The sequence below is a fragment of the Xylocopa sonorina genome, chromosome 5, assembly GCF_050948175.1.
Source record: "Xylocopa sonorina isolate GNS202 chromosome 5, iyXylSono1_principal, whole genome shotgun sequence".
Taxonomy (NCBI): domain Eukaryota; kingdom Metazoa; phylum Arthropoda; class Insecta; order Hymenoptera; family Apidae; genus Xylocopa; species Xylocopa sonorina.
This window is the reverse complement of record NC_135197.1, coordinates 6,385,950-6,412,274: the sequence shown is the minus strand read 5'-3', so window position 1 is coordinate 6,412,274 and position 26,325 is coordinate 6,385,950. Positions and strand designations below refer to the sequence as shown.

At 45.7% G+C, this 26,325-nt stretch overlaps 1 protein-coding gene across 1 annotated transcript; it reads left to right on the top strand.

Annotated features, from left to right (window-relative positions):
* Positions 1-5,653: 5,653 nt before the first annotated feature.
* On the top strand, positions 5,654-26,285 carry LOC143423567 (thrombospondin type-1 domain-containing protein 4). The gene is made up of 14 exons (XM_076894993.1): positions 5,654-5,992; positions 11,026-11,351; positions 21,090-21,237; positions 22,969-23,135; positions 23,214-23,304; positions 23,390-23,438; positions 23,513-23,634; positions 23,710-23,839; positions 23,915-24,158; positions 24,273-24,479; positions 24,545-24,706; positions 24,863-25,039; positions 25,244-25,460; positions 25,537-26,285. The coding sequence occupies exons 2-14, from the start codon at positions 11,310-11,312 to the stop codon at positions 25,677-25,679; spliced, it is 1,899 nt and encodes a 632-aa protein (XP_076751108.1). The 5' UTR covers positions 5,654-5,992; positions 11,026-11,309; the 3' UTR covers positions 25,680-26,285.
* Positions 26,286-26,325: the final 40 nt, after the last annotated feature.

The following is a 26,325-nucleotide window of genomic DNA, read 5'->3' as shown; positions in this document are numbered from 1 at the left end:
TCCTTTAACGCGCGGATAAAAGTTGCACGACTCCGCTTACAAAGAGACTGTTTATGCGATTCGCAAGGTAAATTGCGAGCAATTACTGCGATCTCCGCGTCCGTACGATACGTGCCACCGTACGCTCGCGGTTTAATGTCGATCCACCGGAATCATCGCGGAGATCCCGCGCCCTGCATTAAAATCGCGGCGGTTCCGCTCGTTCCGAGATACCTTGTAAACGGTAGCGGCGATTAAAAAGGTTTCGCTGTTCCTCTAGAGTTTTGTCGTGTTCACCAGGTTGTAGCGATCGCCTCGCTTGATGGAAGAGCGAACGTAATCATTATTGCGCGATGGCCAAGTGCAAAAAGGCGGAATCCGTTGCACGGTCACCAGTTATTACGAGAATCGTCTCGTGTCCACGATCTTTCCCCTCCTGTCTCAGGGCCCGTCCTGCTTCGACGACCGTGACGCGCGCACGGCTTATCTTATTAATGGATTTTTCTCATTAGACTAATTTACTGTTTAATAAATCACGAGCCTGTTCGATAACGAGCAAATTCGGTGGCGAGCCGTTGGTGAACGCGTGGAATTTCTGTGTTAAAAAAGCGTAGGAAAGGATACGCACGCCGGCGACGCGTCTATGATGTTAGTTATTAAACGTTCGATGCTGTCATAAAACGTTATCGCACGGTTGCGTCTGTTGGCCAGGCCAATTTCATGTCTGGGTGACGGCGACGGCTAATTAAAAATTTATTAGCGAATGGAATGCCGTCTATGAATGTTTGCACGTTTCGGCGCCATGCCGGGCGCATGATTGAGACGCAACTTGGAGCAACAGGCGTCGAGGTTCCGCGGCGACGCTGAAGTGTTTAAATTATTATGAACATTCTAACTGGTGATTCTACATGGTGGAATTGAAGCAATATGTTGGCTCGTTGTGGACGCGGAGCACGGCTTGCTTCTGATTCGTTCGTTATTCAACGTGTAAATCAATCGATCGTTCTCGCTTCACTGGTACAATTATGACGCAACGTTAATGATACCAATGGATCGTGTCATCGAGTCAATGACACTGCCAGTGGAAATAACAAAAAAAAAAGAGAAAAACAGGTAGCTGTTGCTTTATACGAATGTATCGCCATTAGTTCAACGCGATACACCAATCATTTCATGGCAAAAACGGATTTATTCGTGAATGAATAAAAATATTGTACTCTTCCAAGGTTGATACATCTTGCTATTGAATAACTTTATTGTGTTACTATTAAATGATCCGTTATAGGGATCGTAAATTTCAAGGAAAAAAGGTAACACATGTTCGCGAGCATAAAGTAACCCGATTGCCATAAAATTTTATTGCTTACATCAAGAAGTAATAGCTACCTTTAACGCTATCATTAAGGCATCCCAATAAACAAAGCGCGACTTAAACGTAACGAAACGAATCTTATAAGCGCGCATTGAACAATATCGATAAATAATCGAGTAATACGGATTTTCGATCAGTACCACGTGCAATGCAAAATACGCGAGGCACGGAAATGTCGCGAAAAGTCGATTCGTTCACTCGTTGAACGCCATCGTGTCGAAGAAATACTCCATCGCGTGGAACGAGTAAAACATTAAGGGTATTAAATTATTGGATCTTTTACAGTTCCAAGCCGTGGAAACATCTACGATTATCATAAATCTTTCGAAAATCTTTCATCGATAGAGAAGAGAAGAGGACAGAAACATGCGCTGTAAAACAAGGATCAACGTTTCGTCGTTGTCGAGGTGCTATGAGACTGTTTTTACGGACGCGTCGTTACGCTCGCGCGATTGCTATGGGAATCGCGTTAATCGCGAATGTCATCAAGGCGAGTCTGATTTTGATCCCGTCCGATTCTCAATTTTCTTCTACGTAAGATTTGTTTCTTGCTAATCTTCCATCTCGTCGGGCGTGAAGCAGCAAAATTCGATTCCGATCATTATTCATAACGCTTAAACGTGTTTTGCTTCATCATTTTGATATTATTGCCTCCCTCTTGCTCCATTTTCGTCCTTTTTTGCTATTTCTCCGCACCTCGCGACTCCCTTCTTTATTTATTCGATACTCAATTCTCTTGCGCGACCTTTTTCATTCCTCAGCAGACGCGAACGTTACGTCCCAATGGTCGAGCCTGTGACACGCAGAGGAACGAACGAGCGAGAGAAACGTTGCAAAGAGGTTAGAAAAGACGCGATTCGATGCCACGAAGGACTCGAAAAAGCGCAGCGAGCCGCCGCTATTAATCAAAATTCGCCTGTCCGTGCGTAATTACATAAACTAGCGCGCGGCCGCGATCGAGAGGATGATCCGAGCGTGATATATTTATACGACGCGGCGCGTAGACCAGAGGCTGATGAACGATGGTGATATAACGAGGGAGATGCACTCCGGACGTCTCGTAGGAATGCAGCAATTTAGCGATATCAACCAGGCAGACGCGGCTAATTCTATCTGCGCGCCACTCGATAATTTGCTACGCGGAAAATTAGATCGGCACCGCTGAGAAATCGCTAATTACCGATCCCTCTGACAGCGGCCCGGCCCGCGCCGATCCATCGCGAGAACTGGACGAAATCCGGTCACGACTGACTCCTCTGATCGGATTCGATCGAATTAGAGCGAATTAGATCGATGCGCGGCGAGGCTACCTGATTGCTGGGTCTATCCCGGCCGGGAACTGGAACAGGTACGCAATAAAGAGGCCCATTGATCCATGGATCGTAATTTCGTTGCGAATTGAAGAGTAATCAGGGCAACGCCGGTGATATCGATCTGTGATTATTGCTCGTCCCGCGGCGTACGAGGGGGCAGAGACGCGAGAACATCGTTTCGAGATGGAAACGGTCGCGTCTTTTTACGGACCCCGATCGGTTTGATTAATTTGTTATGATGGATCGAGGCGAGGGGTGTTTACGAATCCGAGTTTTACGCGTACCGATGGTATATTGTTTTTAGGGCCTGTTTGATTATATATTGGTGATTTCTTTATGATCTGCTCTTTCTGGTGGCGGATGATCGACATGGCGGACCGCGAGGAAATACCGGCGTAAAGCGTTCAACGGGAACATTGTACGGGGATAATAAATCCGTGGCGGCCACTCGAAATATAGTAAAAACACGCGATGATGCATTTCAGCGTGGCGCATTTGATTAGGTAATAAATAATCCGAGAGAAACCAGCGGTGGTCTGGACACTGTGCCGGACGAGCATTGTTTTGCGTTACCCTCGGAAGTATATTTGTAACACACGGATCTCTGTGGGACTCGCGAACGCAAAATTCTCGTTCTTCTTCCCACTGGTTGCGATCCTGCTGTTATTTCACGTATTAGATGAAAGTATCACAATGTAGGGAGAGGCGATTCCACTGTACGTGAGTTTAACTAGTGTGAAATATTAGTTTCATATTTCAGATTAATATCGCGTTACGTACATGATGCTGTGTCCATGGAAAGTATCTTTCGTGCGGCAAATATGGTCTTCGATGAGGGTATCCATTAGGATGCGATAAAAAAATACTGGAAAATTCTATCGTATCCGTAACACTTTATCAATTATTTTCCCAACGATCTCGACGTTCCACTCAACAATTTTGCATCGATGAAGATTGCAAAATCGCTCGAGCCACTTTTAATCGCGTGATTTATCATGTTTTCGGTTCGATCCTACGCAAATAATTAACGCACTCGTAGCTTGGGATAGTAAAGCTCGGTTAAACAGTGCACCGCTGGAAATAATAGCTGGTTCAAGGCAATTGGAGATTATTATTCTAGCAAAAAATAGAATTCCGTTCGAACAGTGATCATAAAACGAACCAGCGTGCATATATCGGATCTTAGAGAGCGTTCGCCGAAGGAGCGACGTCTTTCCAGCCGTCCGGATAGAAAAGTCCACCGTTCGGTATACTTATGCGATATAAAACCGAACTCGAGAGGAATTTAACGAACGAGAGGGACGTCTGTTTTCCCGGCGACGAGCAAAGTTATCGAATCGATCGATACCGCCACAGGCGAGACAGCGAAACACCGGTTCGGGGGATGATATCGATCCAGTCGATAATGTAAATATTTAACGTTATTCAGGATGCGTCCATAACTACGATTACGCGTTATATCCACGTTTGGTATCATCGCGATCTTTTCTTACGACCGGTTGCTCGGTATGCTCCCTTTTTCCTCCGGGGAGCGAGGGGGGCTAACCACGTTGCATCGTCGAATCGTCGCGTCCTCGTCCCGCACGGTGTTAGAACTAGACATCGGTTTTCGATATTATTGTAAAGATATTTATAGGATCGATTTTCAACGCGGCTGGAACGGTGTCAGTGTTAAAATAAATGTCGCAAGCGTGCATTAAACTCGGGTAATATTTTCTGCGTTGCAAAATGAACGAATCGTATAAAAAAAAAAACGGAGATACAAGCGAGACGTTCCGCAGAAAAACAGTGGAAAATGGATCGGCGATCGGTGATTAAGAGAGAGAGAGAAGAGGCAGCCGTGATTCTGGATATTAAAATTTCCATTGAAATTTAAACGGAGTAAGTTGCGCGATCGTCCAATAATTACTATGGAAATAAATAGTTCCTGAATGAGTGTATTTTGCGTGGCAAGCAAATAAACCGATAAAGTGCCGTTCGAGATTCGAGAATGCCCAGCGATGATGTGGCAGGATATCTGGGCGTTCGGTTTCAGCGGTGCGCGCGTTTTAGTGGGTTCTGGATTATGGGACTAAAATTAGTTAACCCTCCGGTTGCCGGCTAGCCCAGAAGGAGTTTACAAAAAAGCGACCGCGACACAGCGGTATAAACAAGCCTGTTAGACCGACTGTACGTCCGCGTAAGCTTCTTTCGCGATAAACAACCATTATAAGAACCACTTAATTCTTCGCTACTTTTACCCCCGGCCGAGCTGCATCGAGTCATCCGGAGCCAGCGTCGAAGATCCATTATTAAGAAAAAGTGGGTACACGTGAAACGGGACAGCGCTATTTTTTCCTCTCCCTTCTCGCGTATACCCATTGAAACGGGCAACCTGTTCGAGATTAATCAGTCAACCTCTCGTACGAGATCTGATTTATTACACTCGAGATTGCGCAACGCGTATCTGTGAAATTACACGCTCGTAGGTGTGTAAATGCGCGTGTTTTGCAAAAATAATAAAATCGCTAATCGCGTGTAGTCCTTTCTCCGATCATTTCGCTCAGCTTAGCGAATAGAAAGAAGATCTGAAAGAGGGAGAAGAAATAGCGATGCATAGATCGTTTAAAATAGAAAAAAGAAAAGCATTAGAGTATCGTTCGGACTAAAAGCTTTCGTTCTTAGATGCTCGAACATCCTTACGCTGTGCGCACTATATTTAAAAAACCCCATGAGTCAAGCGCCTCAAAATTCCATTCCGCTTAATAATTCGCCCACTTCCTTTGACGTCTGAACTAGGTTTGCATAATTCTTTCGTGCCGGTGGAACAACAAAGAGAGGAGAACGGGAAAGCGGGAGAAAAGTCAGAGACGCGGATGGAACGAGGGATCGAAAAGAGATGCGATGGGAAACGTGGCGTTGTCAGGTGACAGACGAAGGTGGAGGCCCCTAAAGCTGCGTTCATAGAGCAGCGCGAGACACACCGCTGTATAAAGTCGATCCTCCACCGACGGGAGCCGTCAGTTCGGCACGACACCTCTGTAAAGCACGACAGAGGAACTCGTCTCTCGGTATTCTGTAACACGCGGCACGCTACCGTGGCCGCAGCTTCTCATTTTCTGGAAGATCGACCAGCCGATCAGTGCGCACCGTGACCATAGTACATCGAATGGACCGTCGTTCAGTTTTTGGTGAACCACTCGGGGGGATCTGTTCGCAGGAGTGTCGTATGAAATAAACAACACGAAATCAGGAGCAATCGAGTGTTCAAGCTGTTTCGAAGCCTGGCGAATATCTCTCGTTCGATTTTTCCTCGCCTCTTCCATGCTCGACGAATAATTCGATACAGGTGACGATTTGTGATCGAGTGATACACTAGCCTCGTTGTCGGATTGTTAAGCAATTACAATATGTTTGTTGGACGAGAAATTGGACGATTCGAGGATTTGACAGTGTTCTGTTGTACAGTAGAGTTATTCGAGCAGCTTTCCTCGCGTCGAATGTTGGCGTTCCTTTAATCAAAATTGTTTAGAGTGACCTAACAAGTTGATCCCGTGTCTTTGATCTTTTTTTACAACGGGGTTGTGGGGCTGCGCTAGATTCTATGTTGGTACAAGCTCGGCACAATTTTTTCGCGTCGCCCAACCAACGCGTCGTTCGATCGACTTCCACGAAAACGATCGACGGCTCAAAGATGATCGTGTCCCTGTAGTAGGTCGCATTTTCCGCGCCTCGCGTCGTAGAGAACGATGTCTCGCTGTTGAAAAGCGCGTTGACAAATTGAACGATCGGTATTAATATATGCAAAGGAGAGGAGTGCGCGCGTGAATGGAGGTGGGCCACCGAAGAGTTGAATGCTTTTGAACACCGTGCCAGACTCGGGACGTGACAGAGAATTCCGCGACCGCTAAAGTATGACGTGAACCTCTTTGCTCCGCCAGACAGCTATAATCTTTTTCCCTTCAGATTGCCGCGGCGCAGAGATTCCTCTTCTATCGCGCGACACACGCGCACCAGCTTAAACCACTTTGTGCCACACAAATCTAAATTTACGGTCCCTTTAATGGCATCCATTGCTATTTCCGTGGACGAATGCAAGCGGCCTTGACTTTGTGCCCCTCGTGGCACGTGAATTTCGTTCTCACGTCCCGCTAGCTGTTACGCTTACGCGTTAATACGTAATAATGCTAACATTCCTTAACCACTTCGAGACTGTTCCAATTCAAATTCCTTCTGCGCATGGTTTTAACAGTGATAGCACTCGATCGAACGTATCTTACGAGTTCATCTTTCAGCTACGGGACTGGGGCAATTGCAAGTGAAATGCTGCGTTGACACAACGTTATGCCTCGATGTACTAAGCACAGAGCATGCGAAATTTTGGAGAATGAATTCTGGGAATGATAGAAATAAAGTAGTAACAAAAGTGTTCTAAATTGGTGTCGAACGCGTTCTAAGGCACGCGATTCGTTCGTCATCGCGATAAGGTAAGAACCCAGCCGTTTAGCGTCGCGCGGAGGAGTCTGTGTCTTGGCCATTTTACAGCAAAATCGTTTCCCCGCCGATCGGTCTTTCCGCAACCGCTTATTAATAGTTCACGATCTCAGCGGGTCGATAATCATAAAAATAAACTGTGGTCCGCGTTATGCCGGCACTTGCGTAAGTAGATCCAACGGAACGGTGGCATTCTTTCCGTCGTGTTTTCGCTGCAGTAAAATAACGCGGTTCCTGTATAAACACCGGTCGTGAAAAAATAGACAACGGTAATGAAGAGAAGAAGCTGCCCGACGGGACTGTCCGCCGTTCCGCCGCTGAATTAACATGTAAATCTGGCATTAATTATGATTATGTAAACCGCCTACAATACATTATGCAAACTAAATTCCGTTTATACGAAGTGGCGCCATTTGGAAGTACATCGTTTCCTAATGTAGTGGACAAGTAAATACGAAAAACGCGAAGTGCCACTGTATTTATCTTCTTACTAAATAAAATCGAATCCGTCTAACGGCCCCGACTAGCTCGTGAATATTGCGCGGAGAAAAACGTTGGGAAAATCTCTTGATAGTTTCGGAAAAAGAATCGTGACTTTACGTATAATTTCGTCTCCGGTTTGCGACGTCAATTAATCGACACAGGGCACCGTTTCTGAATTATTGCGCCATTAAACTTACTCCGCGGCGCCAGTAGATCGAACGACATATACGGACAGCTACCGAATACATAACGCATAACTCACTTCGCCCGCAACACGGCTGCTTATCGTAGCACTTACAACGCACTTAACGCGCAATATTTAACCGGCGATAGCCTGCAATTAATACGTATACCGCGCACCGCCACTTAAATTAATAAATAATCGGGCAATAATTTAATTACGGCCGGCTCGATGAATTACCCGTTGCAAATCCGACAAAGCGTGTTTCCCGAGTCGATGAATATCCCTCGTGAATATTACACGCGCGATTAATGCGTCAATAATACATTAGGTAACGACCAACCGTAAAAAAACTGCAACGAAACAGCCACGATAAATATTCCCCCGCGAATTAACCGATCCCGAAATCGTTTCCACTTGTAAATTCGAAGTGTAGGCAGTACAAGTTTCTACCAAATTTTTCCGTGTACTTTATCGTACCACATTTTCGCCTAATGGCCGAATCCAGTACTGGAACACGCAACTATGAATTAAGTTCGTCGATGGAAAAGAAACGTAACACGAACATTAACCATATAAAATACATTCGCGATCGCGAGCGTTATTCCTGGGAACCGCTTAAACTTCTGTGCGCTACCCGAACACCTGACAGGCTCGCGCCCGATCGCGGCACGATTTTTCCTCGCGGATCGTCGCAAAAAATGCCACGGTCTAAACGTTTCCACCGATTATGCGTAATTACACCTGCAATAATTCCGCTTTCTTATTTCCCTGTTGCTCCATAAATTCCGCGAGCTGCGTGCGCGCGTAACACTGGCTGGCCCCGCGCATTCCGCCGCGCGGCCGTTTCACTACCGCCGAATAAACTAATAAACTAATCCCTTAGCTCGCGAGCGGGTAGCCCATAATTTATCCAGCGGCTCGGCTGGCGACACGCGCAACAGGGAAACGCGCGGGCAAACAATAGATTAAGCCGTAGATAATGTAACGGCGGTAATTGAGATCGATCTACTGGAACCATCGGCGTTGGCGCCGGCTGGGAAAAATCGCGGCGGCCGCGCGCGAGAGTACGCCTCGGTTCGGAACGAAAGGGACCGATGGAATGCGCGACGGGCGAAGGAAAAGATTTTTCCCGCGCGCTGCCCGCTTTCAACGGGCTAATTCTACGTAGGAGCGATTACACGCGTTCGACAGGTCGACGCACGGCTAAATATCGATTCCCGTCTAACGCTCGGTAACAACAACTGGAGCATGAAAGCATTATGTACGCGCGTGTGTACCTTATACAAGCATCGATGGCTTCTCTAATGTCCAATTTCCTTCGCGTCGTATCATAACTCGTTTCTCACGACGCGAGCGTCCCGATCGCGCGTCAGATCGCAGCCACGATCATCCTTGACGCATTGTTTCCACGTCGCGCGCGAGGCTACCGGTGCATCTCCGTCGGTGCTTTAAATAAAACTTTTCCGGGGCGAAACGGACGTTTTCGAGTAGCGGAAGGGCACTCGAGATAGTGATATGTTCTAGCAAATGGAATTTTGATTTATCGTCGAAGGTCTGATTCCTCGTTCGAAACACCGTGGCCTTCTATGCGTTACGCTTTGCTTTTGCTATTCTGTTAGTTCGATCGTTCGAATTAGTCGAAGGGATGACGGATCGGAAGGGATTTGAGTCGAAGAAATTGAATCTAGCGCGGCTAGCGAAGCACGACCGATGCATACATTTTCATGTTGGAACAGGTTTTGGAAAGTTGATGGATATCTCTTTGATTTCCCATTCTAAAACCAGTATTTGACATTTCGTGGCTCGTAAATTTGTCGCGGACTCTTCCATAATTTTGGATTTCGAATTCCTCGATATCTTCGCGCGGGATTCAATTAATTCAGCCTCTTTCATTTTTTTTAGACGTTCTCCAGCGACGCGATGTGCCTCGTAGAAAAATCTTGACTCGCCTCGAGACAGAAACGGGAATCGGTGGTTCGCTGATAACGCGTGCCGCACCGTCTGAAATCGAGGACGTGACTTAAAAATAGTGGCCGATCCTCCCATCCAGCTTCGACTGCATTAAATAATTGTCCAAACGCCGAATGGCTTTTTTCCGTGGGGCGCATATCCGTTCCACGGACAGAGGCATCCTTCTTAAAACAATCCTAAAAATACACGATTTCCACCGAAGAACACTTTGTCATCCCGTTTTCTCGATGAACGGCTCCGAATTTAACGCCGTTCGTGTTACACGTATCCATCGTTAGCTCGCGTCAACTTGAATTATCGTCAAAGCCCGCACGTTCGCGTCGCCGATCCGATTATTTTCGTGAACGCGATAACAAACGTGAACGCGGTAACACTCGCAAATTACACCGCGGCTAGGTTTTTCCCCGCGTTCTCGTAAGGGGTTCGATTAACTTTCTTGCGAAACCACGCGAGCCGGATACGCAATTTATGCGCTTAATTCGCTGAGAATGGCCTGTAATTTGCGTTAAACGTATCGATCACTCTTGTCAACACTGTGTTTCATTAACCAATTTCCAAGAAGAACAAACCTGTCTCTGGCGTTCGCCAAGGGGAGCGCGCCACGCGGAACGCGAATGAAAACGGGAGCGACGAAAAATCGGGAAAGGTCGCCGATTTATCGCTCTACCCCGGGTGTAATTACGCGCAAACTGTGGGTACATGTTCCAGGCCCTCATTTTATCCGGTCTCACCACCGCCTAAGCCCGACGTACGTGTAAATAATTTCCTTATCTCCGTCGTCCTTCTATCCGGGGTCTAGCGCAATCGCGTTGATCACAATTTAGATATCAGCAGGGGAAATTCCTGCGTGTCTCTTGGCCACACGGTAACCTGAGAAACAATCAATAATACCGGCGTATCGGTGGAAAAGTTGCATGGGAAATCTGCTCCAGCCAGCGGCGACGGCGTGGGAAGAATTACGACAACGGTCGGATGTAAAAGGAAGAACGGAGATGCGAACCCTTTGCTTTGCCATTTTTTCCTGTACCCACACAAATTAGCGTTTGCCGTTTGCTGCTTTGTTGTTTAGAAGTCGTGATTAAAAGGCGATAGGATCGCGCGATATTACTCTGACGCAAAACGAGGGAGGAGATTTTAAATTTACCTCGACGAGAGTATTTAATTTGTCGATTAACTTTTCACGTAATCCAGCGAAAGAGAAAGCAGGAAAAGAAATGAATAGTAACCATTCGTTGTCTAATTTTGTTTAGAGACACAGTAGGAAAAAGAGCGACTTTCGGATGGTCGTGATGAACGACTCGACGAGGGTGCAAGGATCGAAGAAGAAGAAGAACGCGCGCGTGTGACATGTGGGATCGCGATTTCGATGACAGTCGAAGAAACTAAAGTTGAACAGAAGAATAGTGGTGCGGTGGAGAATGTGGAAGAGTTGTTGGCGAGCGCGTATCGAACTTCACCAGGAAGACAATTAGAGGGAAACAGGCTACGAGGGATGATGCGTGCTGCATGAGACCCGTTGAACGTGCACTTCAAGATGGATCGAATCGTTTTGTTCCCTCTACTGATATCCTTGACGGTAAGATTCAAACGTTACACTCGAGAAATCTTTATCTATGATTTACCGCGCGTTAGAACGATTTCTGGACCGGGTCCAATCTGATTTCCACTTCAATGCCAAACCAGTATATTATATTAACAAACGTAACGCGTTCTGCGTGTATATGGTAAGCCATAAAGGGGGAGCAAGTGCGAGGGCGGTGCCATTGAAACCGATTCGTATGTCTCGCTTCTTTCGAACCCACGATACCTCACGCGATTTTTCTGAAAGACTTTGGTAAGTTGGCATGGTTTTGAAACCGAGGAATAAATTACTCAGCGAAGAACGTGGCCTAGGTTGAAAGTAGGAAAAAGTTGAATTCAACGGTTTAAAAAATGTACTACCAATCCGCCGATAGATTTCTCGTAGGCAAAAATATTTGACTCTGGCCAATGTGAAACTCGATATTCGCGATATTACGTAGCGAACAGGTCGTAAAGTACGCATCGAAACGTAGATATTAAATATTAAACCAATAGCAGCGTCAATGAAATTCCTCGAGACTCGCCTCGGGGAACGAATCAAGCGGGCAACAAACGACAGTGGCTAACGTCCACTGTCACTCTCGGATATTATAATTGATACGCTCCACGAAAATCGTGGTTGGGTCGGTCGTCGAAAGTGATTCGTCGAAAGACAAATTACGGGATATCTGGCGCCTCGTGCTCCGTGCCCGTCCCCGTGTTCCTCAGCAGATGCTGAAAAGCACTGCCGCGTTGGGCCCACTACTTCTCCTCCGCTCTTTCTCTTCGATCTTTCCATCGGCTCGTTTTATTTATATATTCTTTTTCTGCTCGTGCTTTTGCTCCTCTCTTTGGCCCGACGGATCCTCTCGAGAAAACTGAGAGTGCCGCCTCCCGCTTATGGTAACGGCTTACCCACCACCGGGCCAATAAAAAGTATCACACGGTCTCGTTCGTGTCACGGTGATAAGAGCGACTCTTTTTGGGAACATCTTTTTATCCGTGCGTGTCACTGAAATTCGTCGAAAGCGTGTCGGTGTATTTCTCCCCGACACCGTCGAGAGATTCTCGAGTAGGAGGTTTCTCTGCCGACTTTCATCCGAGCTTCGGCTCTGCGCTAGCTTAAAACGGATCCGCTGGGACCACGCTCGTAAATTAATTTCTTCGGAAAAGCAACCTTGTCCCTGCTATTTTTTCCTTTCCCTCGACCCTTTTTCACTTTCTCAAGAGCTACTGGCTGACTGTAGCAAGAAGAAGATCATACACGTGCAACGCGATTGCTGTTTGGACGTTGGAAACGATTTTTGTCCACGAATTTGTACTGTTATGGAAGTGTGGTTGGTATATCATTTAAAACGTCAAACGTGTGTTGGCGGTTTATTTTTTAGAAAATAAAACTCGAGAACCGAACATGGGCACCGAATATGAAACGAATTTCATGCATTTTCGTGAATGCCTCGTGGAATGCGTTTCAGCAAATCAGCCGCGCGTGTTTCGTAAATTCAGCAATGTTTTTTCGCGTCGTGTAGCTAATGAATCGCGGTGGACGCACGTCGTTAGTTTAATCAGCGTTATTATTATCATTTACACGATCCAGCCGAGGCGCCGGTTGCCGCGAAAAAGGTGAACAGTCACCACGCGTACATCTTTAATGAACGGCTGTATTTCAGAATTACGACGAATATATCGTCGTTTCGCCGAGGACACGTTCAAACCGGTTCTTTTTATGTCCATTAGGAACTATGACGAATAAAATGGCGATCGGTGGAACATATATTGGGCGGGCCGGGGTTCGTTTCGCGTAAAACGCGGATACATCCTAAATAACAAAGTAGTATGAGTCAGAAATGGTCCGGCGTCAGGGCGTCGCGCGTAAAAGGAGTTCTGGTGTCCGGACAAAAATAAAAGAATATTTATACGGCATTTCCTGAGGGATAAAAAACACGGAACCAGATTTCCAAGAACACGAGTACAATGCTGCGGGCGAAAAGTAAATGGAAACTGCTTAACCAGCTGGTTATTTATTACCTAATCTGCCATTCTCTCGCCGATTATCATAAAGCATACGTAAACCGTGTACTACGTCAATCAAAGTTTAAGCTACTGCTTTAATACAGTATTTAATAGGCATGGAACCGGGTTAAGCGTATGCGTATGCGCGCGTTGTAGGGTAGGAATAAGCGTATTTCGCTGTCACTAAAAAATATTGTGCTGCGCTGTTGTGCAGCTTGATAGAAGATCAAAATCGTAATTAAAATCACTTCGATCACCTGCGATCATTTGTACGATGATTTTTATTATTTGCTAATTCGAGTTCCAATCAGACTACGACCTCCATCGACGCGTAATAAATAATAAGCGGCAGCGAGGGGAAATACAGCGAATACAATGCGTCAGTTATGTCAGAACAGCACGAATCATATTTATAATTACCATAAGACTTATGGTCCAGGATGAAAATACCACGACGATCGACTAACGATCGATCACAGAAACAAACAGCGATGAGCCACCCTTCATTGAGCAAACAAGTTCTTTAATTTATTGGCATACTTCTCGCGTCCCTCGTAAATTATGCCGTTTAATTGTGGCGAGTGCTGATTTTTTCCCCCTTTCCGTGGATAAGCAGAAACCCGTCTATGACGTCCAAGGCCTATCTAGGAAGTGCCATATTGCGTGGAACGCATTCCACCCGTTAAATGTTGCGAGCAAAGTGTATTCTTAGACCGGCCAGATAGCACATTGAAACAGATTCGAGCCTCCTTTGACTTACGGGAACCGAGTGAGATTATCCTTGATCCAAATTCGTCAGCCGAATTTCCATCTAGTTTTTTCGAAGTGTAGAGATCGTTCATTAATCACGAAAACCGAAACCCATCACCTAACGCCCACGTTGCTGCTTAGGATTGTCAGTGGTGAATACGAGACGTATCTTCTTTCGTATCGTTTAAAATTGCCGTGCAGTGTACTCTGTTGGAACGTGTTTGTGTCGATCTTACGTTTAGAACAATTTTTCATCGATCACAGCTGATGCATCCCGTCTTCGAAGGTAAATACAACTTACGCGAAACGATAGATAGTTCCAAATAAAAATACAGGCTCTCCTCTTGACCATGGATAAGTTAAATGTAATTCATCCAGGAATTTCTACGTCTCTTCAACGTTTCCTTATTTTTGTGTCACAAACCAAGCACGTACTCTGGGGCTGAGGCATTGCAATAAATTACAAGCATACCGTAGCTTCCCGTAAACGTCTTGCCCGCAAAAGACTTCTCCTTGTAGTAACCGCGTAAACGAACACATCGTGAACTTTGTCGCCTGGGATATGCATAAGTATTTCACGACAATTAATTTGCGTAAATATAACTGTAAATTTAATCTTGGCGAATAAGGAAAAAAACTAGAATGAGATCAAGAATTGTATAATTTAATGATAAATAAGCTTTTAACATTCCATGTAGCGGAGGAACACGCGTCTTGATACTTGTAAAAACTCGAACGTTCGGTTTCGTTAGTGGCGTGCCTAATTTCTAAATTAAATCTCGCGGCTTTCGACTTCGCAATCAATTCGCTTTTGCGCGCACGTTTACTCGACTGACAGTAGGAAGATATTTATTCATGGACCATCAGTTTCGCGTCTCGTCTCTGTCCCAACGTTACAACGTTATGACACCCGCTTAGTGCGGGGTCATGATCGCGCTGGTTGCAATCATTCGATTTCCATTGCTCGCCTATCACGGGTATCCGCGCTCCTCGAATCTTCATTGACAGCATTCACTTGGTACTTATATTCTTCCATTTTATTCGATGCTATTCAACGCGCGTACGCGATGGATATTTACAGATAATTCGAATTATTTCATTAGTTGAAACTAATTTACTTTGCTCAGTCCTCCTCAGTAACTCCTTCAGCGACCAGCAACGTAATGGTTCCAATGTCTCCGAGCATCACGTTTAATCCTGGCATTTAAATAGATTTTTATAAGCAGCAGGTAGGAACAGTCCAACAATCTTTCAGTTTCCACTTAGTCGCAATAATCCCTGCATGATTTTATTTTCTCAATTAATACCGGTATGCTGTCCAGGACGAGAAATTATAATTATGCAAAAAACCAGCTCGCTAGTGTGTGTTAATGTTTCGTTCGAGCGATCTTAATTCTACCTGTTCCTTCTCGGCAGATTCGACGATAACTTCGGTAGATGCGAAGCATTTCACTTATTTTCGGTTCTATTATTTGTGTCGCGTAACGAAAATGAATCTCTGGGAACCTAGCTGCATGTTACAGTTCAACACTCGCAATTCCGGTAGTCCGTTTCGTTTTTAGCCGCCAGTAAATTCCTCGATCGCGAGCGGCGTGGCTCCGCGCGACGTCGTCGAACTCGAGGATGACGGTGCACGTGACCGTGCTTATTCGCCGGCTATCAGTTCTGCTTTCGCGTCTCATCCCTTTCTCATCTGGCGCATTACGAAGCGTGCACGCGTAACCGGCGCCAGCGAGCAGGTTGCTTGGACGCCTCGAGTTTCATTGCTCGCGGCCAGCGAGCGCGGTACGAGCGAGGCGTTTAGACGCGCCTCTCGCCGCGCATCGGCTTGTCGGACCACCGTGAAAAAGCATTTCGAATTCGCCGCGGAATCCGGTCTTATCGTGGAAAGTCAATTATAACCAGTGCGAGGGAACTGGTTGAGAGGCGTGAAAAGAAAGGCGGGATCCCGTGAAACCGTGAAACGTTCGCGCGAACGCGTCCGATGTCACGTTGCCTCGAGACACTATGGGCAGGGAGCAAGGTTTCAGGATATTTCGCCGGGGAAAGAGTGCGCGATAGAGTTTGAGAGATACAACGTTTATCGGTTCCACAGAATGAGACGCGAACGAGCGATGCAGATCTGTCGATCGGAGACAGGTACCTCGAGTAAGTGCGAAGGAGCGAGTCAGGCTCTCTGGACGTGACAAAGGCGTCGCGACGATTGGTATCGATAATATATGCGTGGCGTCAGAATCGAGTTCGACGTTCGTTCTTGTTGCGTTATTTTCATGGTCACTAGACCCGTTTAATCCCCACGACGTGGTTCAGAGGCATAATGCCGGGCCTGCACCTTTCCTCGTGGAACCGTGTCGATCCGCTAGGTCCTTTCGAGGCCCATTATTAATTACCCGCTTATCTTAATGAATCAACACTTTTTTACGGCTTTTAGCTGATAACGTTGCTATTCGTATGCATGCCATTTCGATACAGTATTTTAGACTGAACAACAAACATCGTGAACAAGCCACTCCTCCTTAACGAGGTTCGTAGCGTTCATATAATAGTCGACTTCGTGGCATTCATAAATTTCACGTTTTATTCAGACAATCCCTCTTCCCGTCTCTTTTAGGAGCCAGCGACTTTGCGCGAGAGAGGCTTAAAAAATAGACGAACATTTCTCATCGCAGCACGATGCGTCGTTCTATCTTTACGTGACCACTTATCAGTCACGAATAACCTACGAAATCCAACGATTCGTACGTGACCAACGTGGCCAGGGTTCTGAATTAACTCGCGAGCGGAGAACGCGACGGCGTCCAGACGCGTAACGACGATAAAAATGGTCCTCCTGGCCGTAATGTGGGCCATCCGGTAGACGATTCGCACGTGAATCGCGAGCGCGCGTGATTTCGCGAGTACGCGCGAACGCGGGCCGCTTTATCGTATTGTAAACACCTAGTGTGGCCTCGCATGTGTCCGCTTGTAAATGTTGCTGGGAGAATTATGACTCGGTTATTACAAGTTAACGCGCCCGACGTAATTTAATGTTCTTTAACACCTCCACGGATTTATGCCGCCCGCTGCACAACAGAAGGTTCGAACGCGCGTAGACGGGCACGGATTTTTTGCGCAAAACTGCGCGGAAACCGGTGACACGCGCGTATACGTGGCCGCGCGTACACGCGCGCGGAGTATGCGGGTTATTGTGGGCCGCGTCGTTTATTTCAAGCACTACCGCGACGCCATAAATTTCGGTGTTACATTTTTGGCCGGGTGTAACGAATGGCTGTTCCATAAAGTTTGTCGTTAATGAATGGTAAGGGTGCGAGACTTTTCAGCTCGCCGTGCGATATTGTGGAATTCCTTGTAGAAGATACCCGATGTGATAAGGAACGAGAAAATATTAGGGGTGGTTCGATTTTAATCGCAATCACGAACGATCTATTCGATAAATTGTCGTTGGCTTGAATTCTGCCGAGAGGAACCGGTAAATTACTTAGCAGAGTTACAATGAAACTCCGTACATTCGAACGAAGTTTTAGCGAATGGCGGAATGCTCGGTTGATCACGTCTGCTGTCTGACTCGCGCGACCTATTCCACTGTCGAGCGCTGCGAGTTACCGTCGAGCCTCCATCATGAAAAATCTAAATTAACGTGAGAAACATCCTTTAAGATCCTCGTGACCAATAAAATAAAATAATCGTAACTCCACGGGAAGTCAGAGAATCGTCTCCTACATTAGAAAGTGCTCGACCACTCGATTGCATTCGATCGGACCCATCAGGTGAATTATTGTGTCCTCCGTTCGGCGTGCGGTTCGTTGCGCAATTAAGGGATTCCATAAATTTCTTGGTAACCATAATCCCACGGAGACGATCGTAAATCAAGGCCGTTGTCATAAATACGAATGCCTAGATAACGATCGACGCGAGATAACTATAACGTTCGGCGTCGTTCGGCGCGTTACGCCCGATCCCGATCGTTAATGTCGGGGTAGAAATCGGTGGGGACCTGTTTCACGTGGTTTGACATTATCGAGCTGTAATCGAGAGCCCCGTCTGCGCGGCTCCCGCATTGTTCCCCTCCAGGTCGACTTATAAATTCGCTCATGCGATATTCATACAATTAACATCGAGCGGCGCGCCGTATAAGCGGCAAAAGCTAACTTGACATTCATCCCGGGTTAATCCAATCAGAGAGCCGAGGAGTGTCACTTTGGGCGCGGCTTTATACGCCGCGTTACTGATTAGCTTTTACAGGGGGAAAAAGGAAAAAAATAGGCGAGATAGAAGTGTCGGTGCAGCGGAACAGAGCAGCGTTCAGCTCTAGCGGGTATCAAGGATGCAGTCGATGGACGCTGTTCAGAAATCGACTGACAGCCACTTCGATCGGGTGGGTGTTGCGTTGGGTAATCTTTCTATTATGGAATTTTCATCGCGCGACGTTCAGCGTTTCGTAAATGATCCCATTAATGGATCTCGTGTCGTTTGGGAGCCTTCTAGAAGGCCTGATCGTTCTCGACGCGTTCACAAATTGCGAAACTGCGCACTGAAATAGAATCGAATTTTCAAGAAATCCATCACGCCGCTATTAATCGACCAATCAAACGGTTGTAATAGATACGAGGTTCCAGATCCGACCTGAATCACCATCGAGGCACTTGCTCGTACGTGGCCATGTGGTCTTCGCTGTAATTTATAGTCGTCTTTCGTGTCCCATATACCGACTCTACGCCCATCTGACACTAGCCCACGTATGGAGACTGGAAGTAATTTAACATACAATCCTTTATCGTCTTAATCTCTTTCCAGCTTCGTCGCAACGCTGGAATAGGGGACATCGAGCGCGCGCGACGTTACGATATCCTTCGAACTTCCTTTCGTAACGATACTTTCGAATTACCAATTTCCCACCTACCGGCTAATAGAAATAACGTCTTTATTGTGCACGATGCGCGCGCCATCGGAGAACTCTCCGTTCTGAGAAATCATTGTAATTTTTCTTTCTACGCTCGATTAAAATCGCAAATAACATAGACATTTACGAGACACCAGTATTAATAGTCACGTCGCACAGCGAGTCAGAAGTTATAAATTTCCGCGCGCAGGCTATCTTTCTATAACAAGCATTACAGATTTTTTTATAGACTTACGCTGATTATCGGAGATTATAATGTCAGTTCGTGAACCCTTCGCGTGATTGAACTTTCGAAGTTTGTGATATGACAAATGGTGAATGCGCGAGAAGTATCGTAAAGACAAAGTGGCGAGTAATTATCAAAGAATAGCAAACGGATACCACGCCTAAGGAAAGGATATCTATCATTCGTGAATTCGGTATCAAAGGATCATCTATCACGAGACCACCGACAGTTGCCATGGTTCGCCGTTATTATATTTCATATCGCAATCTAAAACCTCCGATCATCAGTCACACAGCATTAAGCGATTAACATCCCGCGAGATTAACATCACGCGTCGTCCGAGGATGTCGAGGGAACCTCCATTACAGCCGTACACCGCGGAATAACATTCTCCTAGTCGAGTAAAAACACCTATTCCCCGACGAGTCCGTGTCGCATCCTTAATGGAAGCACGTACGAAACGGTGTAATCCGTGAACGCTTTCAGTGGCCGTGAGTGGCACTCCGATCGCCCACGAAGCGGTCCTCGACTTCCGGTGCACTCGGGCCATCGCGGTTCGCAGACGGGTGCGACGAAGTGCAGCTGGCGAATTCGGACGCTCGCTTAAGCCCGCGGCGGGGCTAAATTTATGCTATGACAGCCATAATTTCACGGCGGTTCTACGCGCCCAAACACGTGTCCCGGCACGCGTGTTGTGACTTACTAATTCGCGCGTCGCTGTCCTGTCCCTCCGATTCGAAACCTACTTCGCGACCCGATCGCTCGCGCTCTGTTTGCACAGACGCCATGCTAAATACCCACGTGCGCAAACAGCCAATCTTGTTTTTACTAATTATTGGCTATGAATAGTTGCTCGAATGACCAGGCGAGTGGAAGTTCAACAAATTCGAGGCGCCGAGATGCCTGTGCAAACAGATGGACACGCGCGCCTCAGAGTTGCTCCCAGCTGATTAATGGTACTCGATTGATAATCGTTGAGCTTTCGTATGTTTGCCATACAGCTTTCGTTTGACCACTTTTCCGAAATATACTTGGTCATTTGCTAGATTATTTTTGGAACCAGAAGCAAGTGACGTGAAAAGTGACGACGCTTTGTTCTTTTAGAAAATACACACATATATATAGGGTCGATGAATAAGTGTGGCTTGACGTATTTCTCCTGGGAGCATGTATTTGTTTTATGACTCACAGAAGGAATCGAACAGTTCTTCTTGAAACAGCTTTTTATAAAGCGTTTCTTATTGTCTCTTTACACTGTCGCCTCTCGGTGGATCTCTATTGTCGCGCGAAAAATAACCTGTCGGATATTTCACGTCGGGCACGAGAAATGCGGTGCCCGGTGAATTTATAGACAATGAAACAGTAGGTCGGTTCGCGGAGAGAAATAAAAAGAGCAGCGCGTTCGATGGCACGGCACGGGCCCAACCCGGCAATAAAAATCGAAGATATTTATCACGGGTGCCAATGCACTGCTACGCGAACAGTGTGCCTGACAAAACGAGCGTAACGCTTTCCATTATTTCTGTTAGCGTACTCTGATTGCTTCCTCGTTGCGGACGCGCGAACGCGTTATTACTTCCGTGTCATTCCTGGTCCCGTCGACAATGTTGCGCTTTGTCGCGTTTCGATTAACCGTGTTGCGGGATATTTTCCACCCTTTCATCGGGCGAGGCGTGTTGAAACGAAACCGGACAACGGCCTGCAATTTAAACGAATGCACAGCCGGCGAACATTTCGTTCGATTGGCGTGTACAAATTTTTGCGAACCTAAGAGTTGTACCTTGCACACCGCTCTGCCCCTATAATTTTTCCAAGCGATGTAAATTTGAAGTGAGGATAATGCAACGAATCAATTATGTTCGCAGTGTCTGTCAAGTTTCTGCAGTGGACACTTGATCGACGGGATTTTCACGGAGCCGACCTTGGAACGGGGTTACAACTTGGTGGCCACTGTCCCGCGTGGTGCTCTGGCTCTGAACGTGACACAGTTACGTCACACGGAGAATTATTTAGGTAAGTCAGCATCGGTCGACGAAAACGTGCGAAAGCGTTCGTGACGAGAGAAAATCTTCGTTTATCAGTACAACAATGGCGTGAAAGTGCCACGCAAGGGTTAACCCAGCCTGGTAATAAAGGGTAATAAAGCGGGACAGAAATGAACGCGTAACGAGGAGAAATACGAAAGTAATCGGGAATGAGAACAGACGAAGGTTACGGGGAATATTGAATCAGTGGCGATACGAGGAATCCCGTTCGAGCGCGACAAACTGATTCTAATGAACCGTGCCAGTAAGCAAATCGTCGTCGTGGTGATTGTTCGCGATTACGAGCAATCAGCTGCTCCCGTCCGCGATCTTTATTATCAATGCAAGATCTTCTATCTCACGGAATTCATCCTAGTCGAGGCGTAGCCGTGCTCCTGGCATCAACCCCCTCGCATAATCTAATCTCTCTACACACCGCTAAGTGGGACGTAAATGAAACGCAGTAGCCATTCACACGTGACGCACAATGCGTGCTTTCAGCTTTGTCCCTTGATGCGTTCTGACAGACGATGTTAATGATAATCGCAAGGACTGCAGGCTTCCTGGCACCGGTGTAACCTGTTCGATGCTATTGTATTTTTTTTTTCTTCTTTCTCCGCCACTTTTAATTCCTGCTGATCACGGCTCACGCTTCTGTTGTAATTATAGGCGCGTCTTGTTACGTCTAAAAATAAAGTTAATAACTTGACGAATTTTTTGCCACTCTAAGGCTTTGAAAAAATTTGATGGAACGTTAAAAGGTTCTTCGTACGAGATCGAGTAATTATTGCGCAATTTTAATACCTGTCGCTTTTCTTTCGTCATACTTTTATAGCTTTCCGTTTATATTATTTTCGCATTCCTCCTCCTGAAAATCAACGTTCGTTATTCGTGGCTCCCGCGCGAGACCTCGTGTCACGTTTAACGCGAATTACATAAATCGAATCGCTCGTAAAGCTGATAGCAAACAGTATCTCCCGCGAGTATAACTCTCGGCTAAACGATCGCGGTCAAGATTTTCACAATGGATCGAATCAGTCGACGTGTCGTAGATCCCGAGGAGAGATTAAACAGCGCGTATTATTTTTATTCGAGCACACAATCGCATATCTTCTCAACCCGAAAAAAAGTGGCCAGATGGATGGGAAACACATAACACGAAACGACGTAATCAATTATGGATTTAATGCGAATTCTTAGTGCCGATTTCAGAAAATCGAGCCGGATTGTCAACAGGTTCGGATAATTTATTGGTCAGTCGTAAAATTTTAGAAGCCCGGCGTCATTTAACGACGACAAGACGATTAATTAACGAACGATAATCTTGTTCGAAACATCTAATACGATCTTCGAATGATCGGATTTTTCATTAGCCAATTATGAAGCGAAATTCTTGTCATCGCGAAGTGGGTCAGGTCGATATCTCCTATGGAAAAACAAGAGACAATTCACAGTCACTGTTAATATCGATTTAATGTTTCGTTTAACCAAGCCAGAAGAGAGTTGAAAGATACACAGCGGGTAGTCTGCGTACACTAAATGACTCGTCCATGTTTCTAATGTATCGTATCGCGCACGTTGAGTGAAGAATCAGCACTGTCCGCGCAAACTCTGCGAGTTACTCTTCACTTGGCTACTCTGACGGATTGTTGAACTTGCGAACCGATCCAAGTTTTGTAAAAAAGGCATTCCAAATAACCCACTTGTACCTTGTTTTCAGCGGTCAAGTTGCAAGATGGTAGCTACTTGTTCAATGGGAATTACAGCATCAATTTGTCCGGTAAATATCACGCAGTTGGGACAACGTTCGTTTACTTACGTCAAAGCCCACAGAATCTGGAGAGTTTCGCTGCCATTGGTCCATTGCACGAGCCCATCGATGTGATGGTAAATAAATTATAGGAATAAGAAAAAAGAGGACTGAAATAATAAATTCCTGTTTAAATATTAACATTTTTAACGCAGGTTTTATATCAAGAGCCAAATCCTGGAATTGTGTATCGATACATCATTCCTGGAAGTGGAGTCGGTTCTTCGAATCCTCATCTCAAAACAGGTGTGAAAACTTTCTTCGAAACGTATAATTGGTAATTAATATTTGCACCTGTGATTGTTGATATAAAGGAAGCTTTTACTTCCAGTGTCTAACAAAGCTGGTGAACCTATTTCATCGACTATCCCCCACAGGAAGTAAGAATTCATTAACAATTAATTCTTCAACGTTCTTAATTAATTTTTTAAACGAATCTTTCCTTTTTTTTTAGGATAGAAGGTAACTCTGCCAACAACGATGGCACGCAATCATATCTTCCAAGGCGTTACAAGAAAAGGAAATTTTATTGGAAAGCCAGTGGTTATACCGAGTGTAGCAGAACTTGTGGCGGAGGTAAAACGAAAATCAATCCACGAAAGTATATCAATTTATAAAACGAACAGTTTCAATGATCGTTTTTAATAAAAGGTTTCCAGACGTTTAAGTACGTGTGCACCAGGGAGCACACGCAGACACCGGTGCCTGATAAGAGATGCCACGCGATAGAGAAGCCACGCGAAGCTCAAGTGGGGTGCAATAATATACCTTGTCCGCTCAAGTAAGTAAAATTTCCAAGTTTCAAGAATACACTGGAAACACAGGAATCTTCTAAGAAATTTTGTAATTTCTAAAGATGGCGAGCAGGACCGTGGAGCGATTGTTCCGTCACCTGTGGAACCGGTACTCGCGTCAGAGATTTAGAATGCGTGCAAGAAATAACACCATCGCTGGTAGTGAGAGTAGTTGTCGACGCTTGCACAGAACCGAAAATTCTCCCTACAACCGAGGTTTGCGAAATGCCACAGTGCGAGTCCGAACCGAAACCGGCAACAACGACGTTCTCGCCCCCGCAATGGAGCGTGGGTACATGGTCTTCGGTGAGTCTTTGCTTCTCGAGTAAAGGATACATTAACTCGTCGTATTAGAAGTTTGTAACGTGCGAATACTACCTTTCCGCCACTTTGTACAATGGTTCGCTTTTCGTGTCGAAGTGCTCCACGACTTGCGGTCCAGGTAAAAGAACACGAGCCGCGACTTGCGTCACACAGGGACCCCCTTGTAATCTCGAGGAAAAGCCTGACACCCAAGAAGCTTGTGATTTAGAGCCTTGCACCACCAGGCCGCCGCCGCCGCAAACGAACGCGATTTTTACGAGACTTCAGACTCCGCAGTGGCTGTACACCGAGTGGACGGAGAGGGTACGCGATTTTTGCTTTCATTATTGTTTCAGCCAGTGAACGGTGTATGCAACTAATTTTCACAGTGCTCCGCTGAATGCGGAGTCGGGATGCAAACAAGGAGAGTTTTCTGCGAGAAGGATCCGCGGGACGAATACTGCGATGAGTCCACACGGCCTGAAACTTCAAGGACGTGCTCCAGCAACAGAACCTGTAGCGGGCAATGGTTTACAGGACCTTGGTCCGAGGTATCGTGCGTTCAAATAATACGAGTTTCAAAAATTCTATATACGTACGAGAGGGGGTTTAAATATAACTAAATTGTACGAGGTGTCTCTCGAAACAGTTTAAAAATGACGTGCAAACTGAATATGTTATTAGAACGCGATGTCTTTTACGTTTAGTGTTCCACGGAATGCGATTCAGGCGAGCAAGTCAGAGAAGCGGTATGCGTAACGACACTCCGAGGATCCCCCCGCGTGGTTCTGGATATGAATTGCCCTGCGAACAAACCGGAAACAAGAAGACCTTGCAACGGTCCACCTTGCGGATCCATGTGGTTCACGTCGGACTGGACAGAAGTAATTTCAATTCGCTATCTATAGAACTCGAGACGGCTCGATGAAATTCTCTACAGCTCTTCTTCTTTTAAATCGCACACGTCTATCGTCTATTTTGTTTCGAAATTTAAATCGATCTCTAGAAGTATATTTCTTGAATTACTTTGATGCACAAAACTTCAACTTTAGCGACTGCTACGTGGATCTACTTTCCGATTATTTCAGTGTTCTCGATCGTGCGGAAAAGGCATTCAAAAGAGAGAAGTGAAGTGCATGAACAGAGAGGGTCAATCGCCGGAGAATTACGAGCTCCATTGCAACGAGAGGGATCGCCCTATATCTCGACGGACTTGCAACGATTATCCTTGCAAGGATGACGTGCACAGATCAGAAAGTCACCACGTAGTCCAGCAAGTTCAAAACGATCCGGAAATCTCAAATGGTACTTGAAAATTCATCTCATTCTTAAATGGTAGTTTCCACGAGAGAGGAAATTTGTTTAATATTTTCGTTTCTAGTACTCGAGGAAAATCCACATTGCAAGGATACCATAGCGAACTGCAACTTAGTTGCACAAGCTCGACTTTGCACATATCAGTTTTACCAACAGCTCTGCTGCCAATCATGCTCTCGAACGAAACTGGAACTCGAATCAGACTAACACGACCAATCAAGCGTATATTGTTAATGTAAACGTGACGCTTCGACCGGTTAGAGCCGCGACTAAATCGGCGAAGGTACCTTTAAAATATTATATGTGTCGCTGTGGATTTACTTACCCCTGCACTGCCTGATAGAATTTTCTAATGTCCAGTTTTATATATTTAAATAATATTCGAAGAGAATCATGTAGGATGGTTGTTCGTTTAGAGGAATCATAGACACATGGACAATCGACGTATCAAGCTTTCGTAATCAGTAATAAATTATAACATTTTCAACCTTTTGTAATCCATAAGAAATTAACTATTTATCGAACTTCTTAGTAGTCCTAATTTTACTTTAACGAGAATGATAGTATTAATAATTATACGTTTATTTATGATCAATCTTTCCGCGAGAATAGTGAACGTAGGGGTTGTTCGAGCTTTATGTTTGATATCGTGGGAATCCGATTAAATTTCGAAAGTAGCTAAAAAAAAATACGAGGCCATCGACGAGAAATTATAGACTGATCGCGTAAATTTTAATTAGGCAACATTGGCATTTAATTTGTATTATTTTTCGTAACCCTTATCTGCCATAATAATAAAGTTTATGCTTTCTACCTTTTTTCCTTTCTTCTTCCCAACTATTATGATCAATGA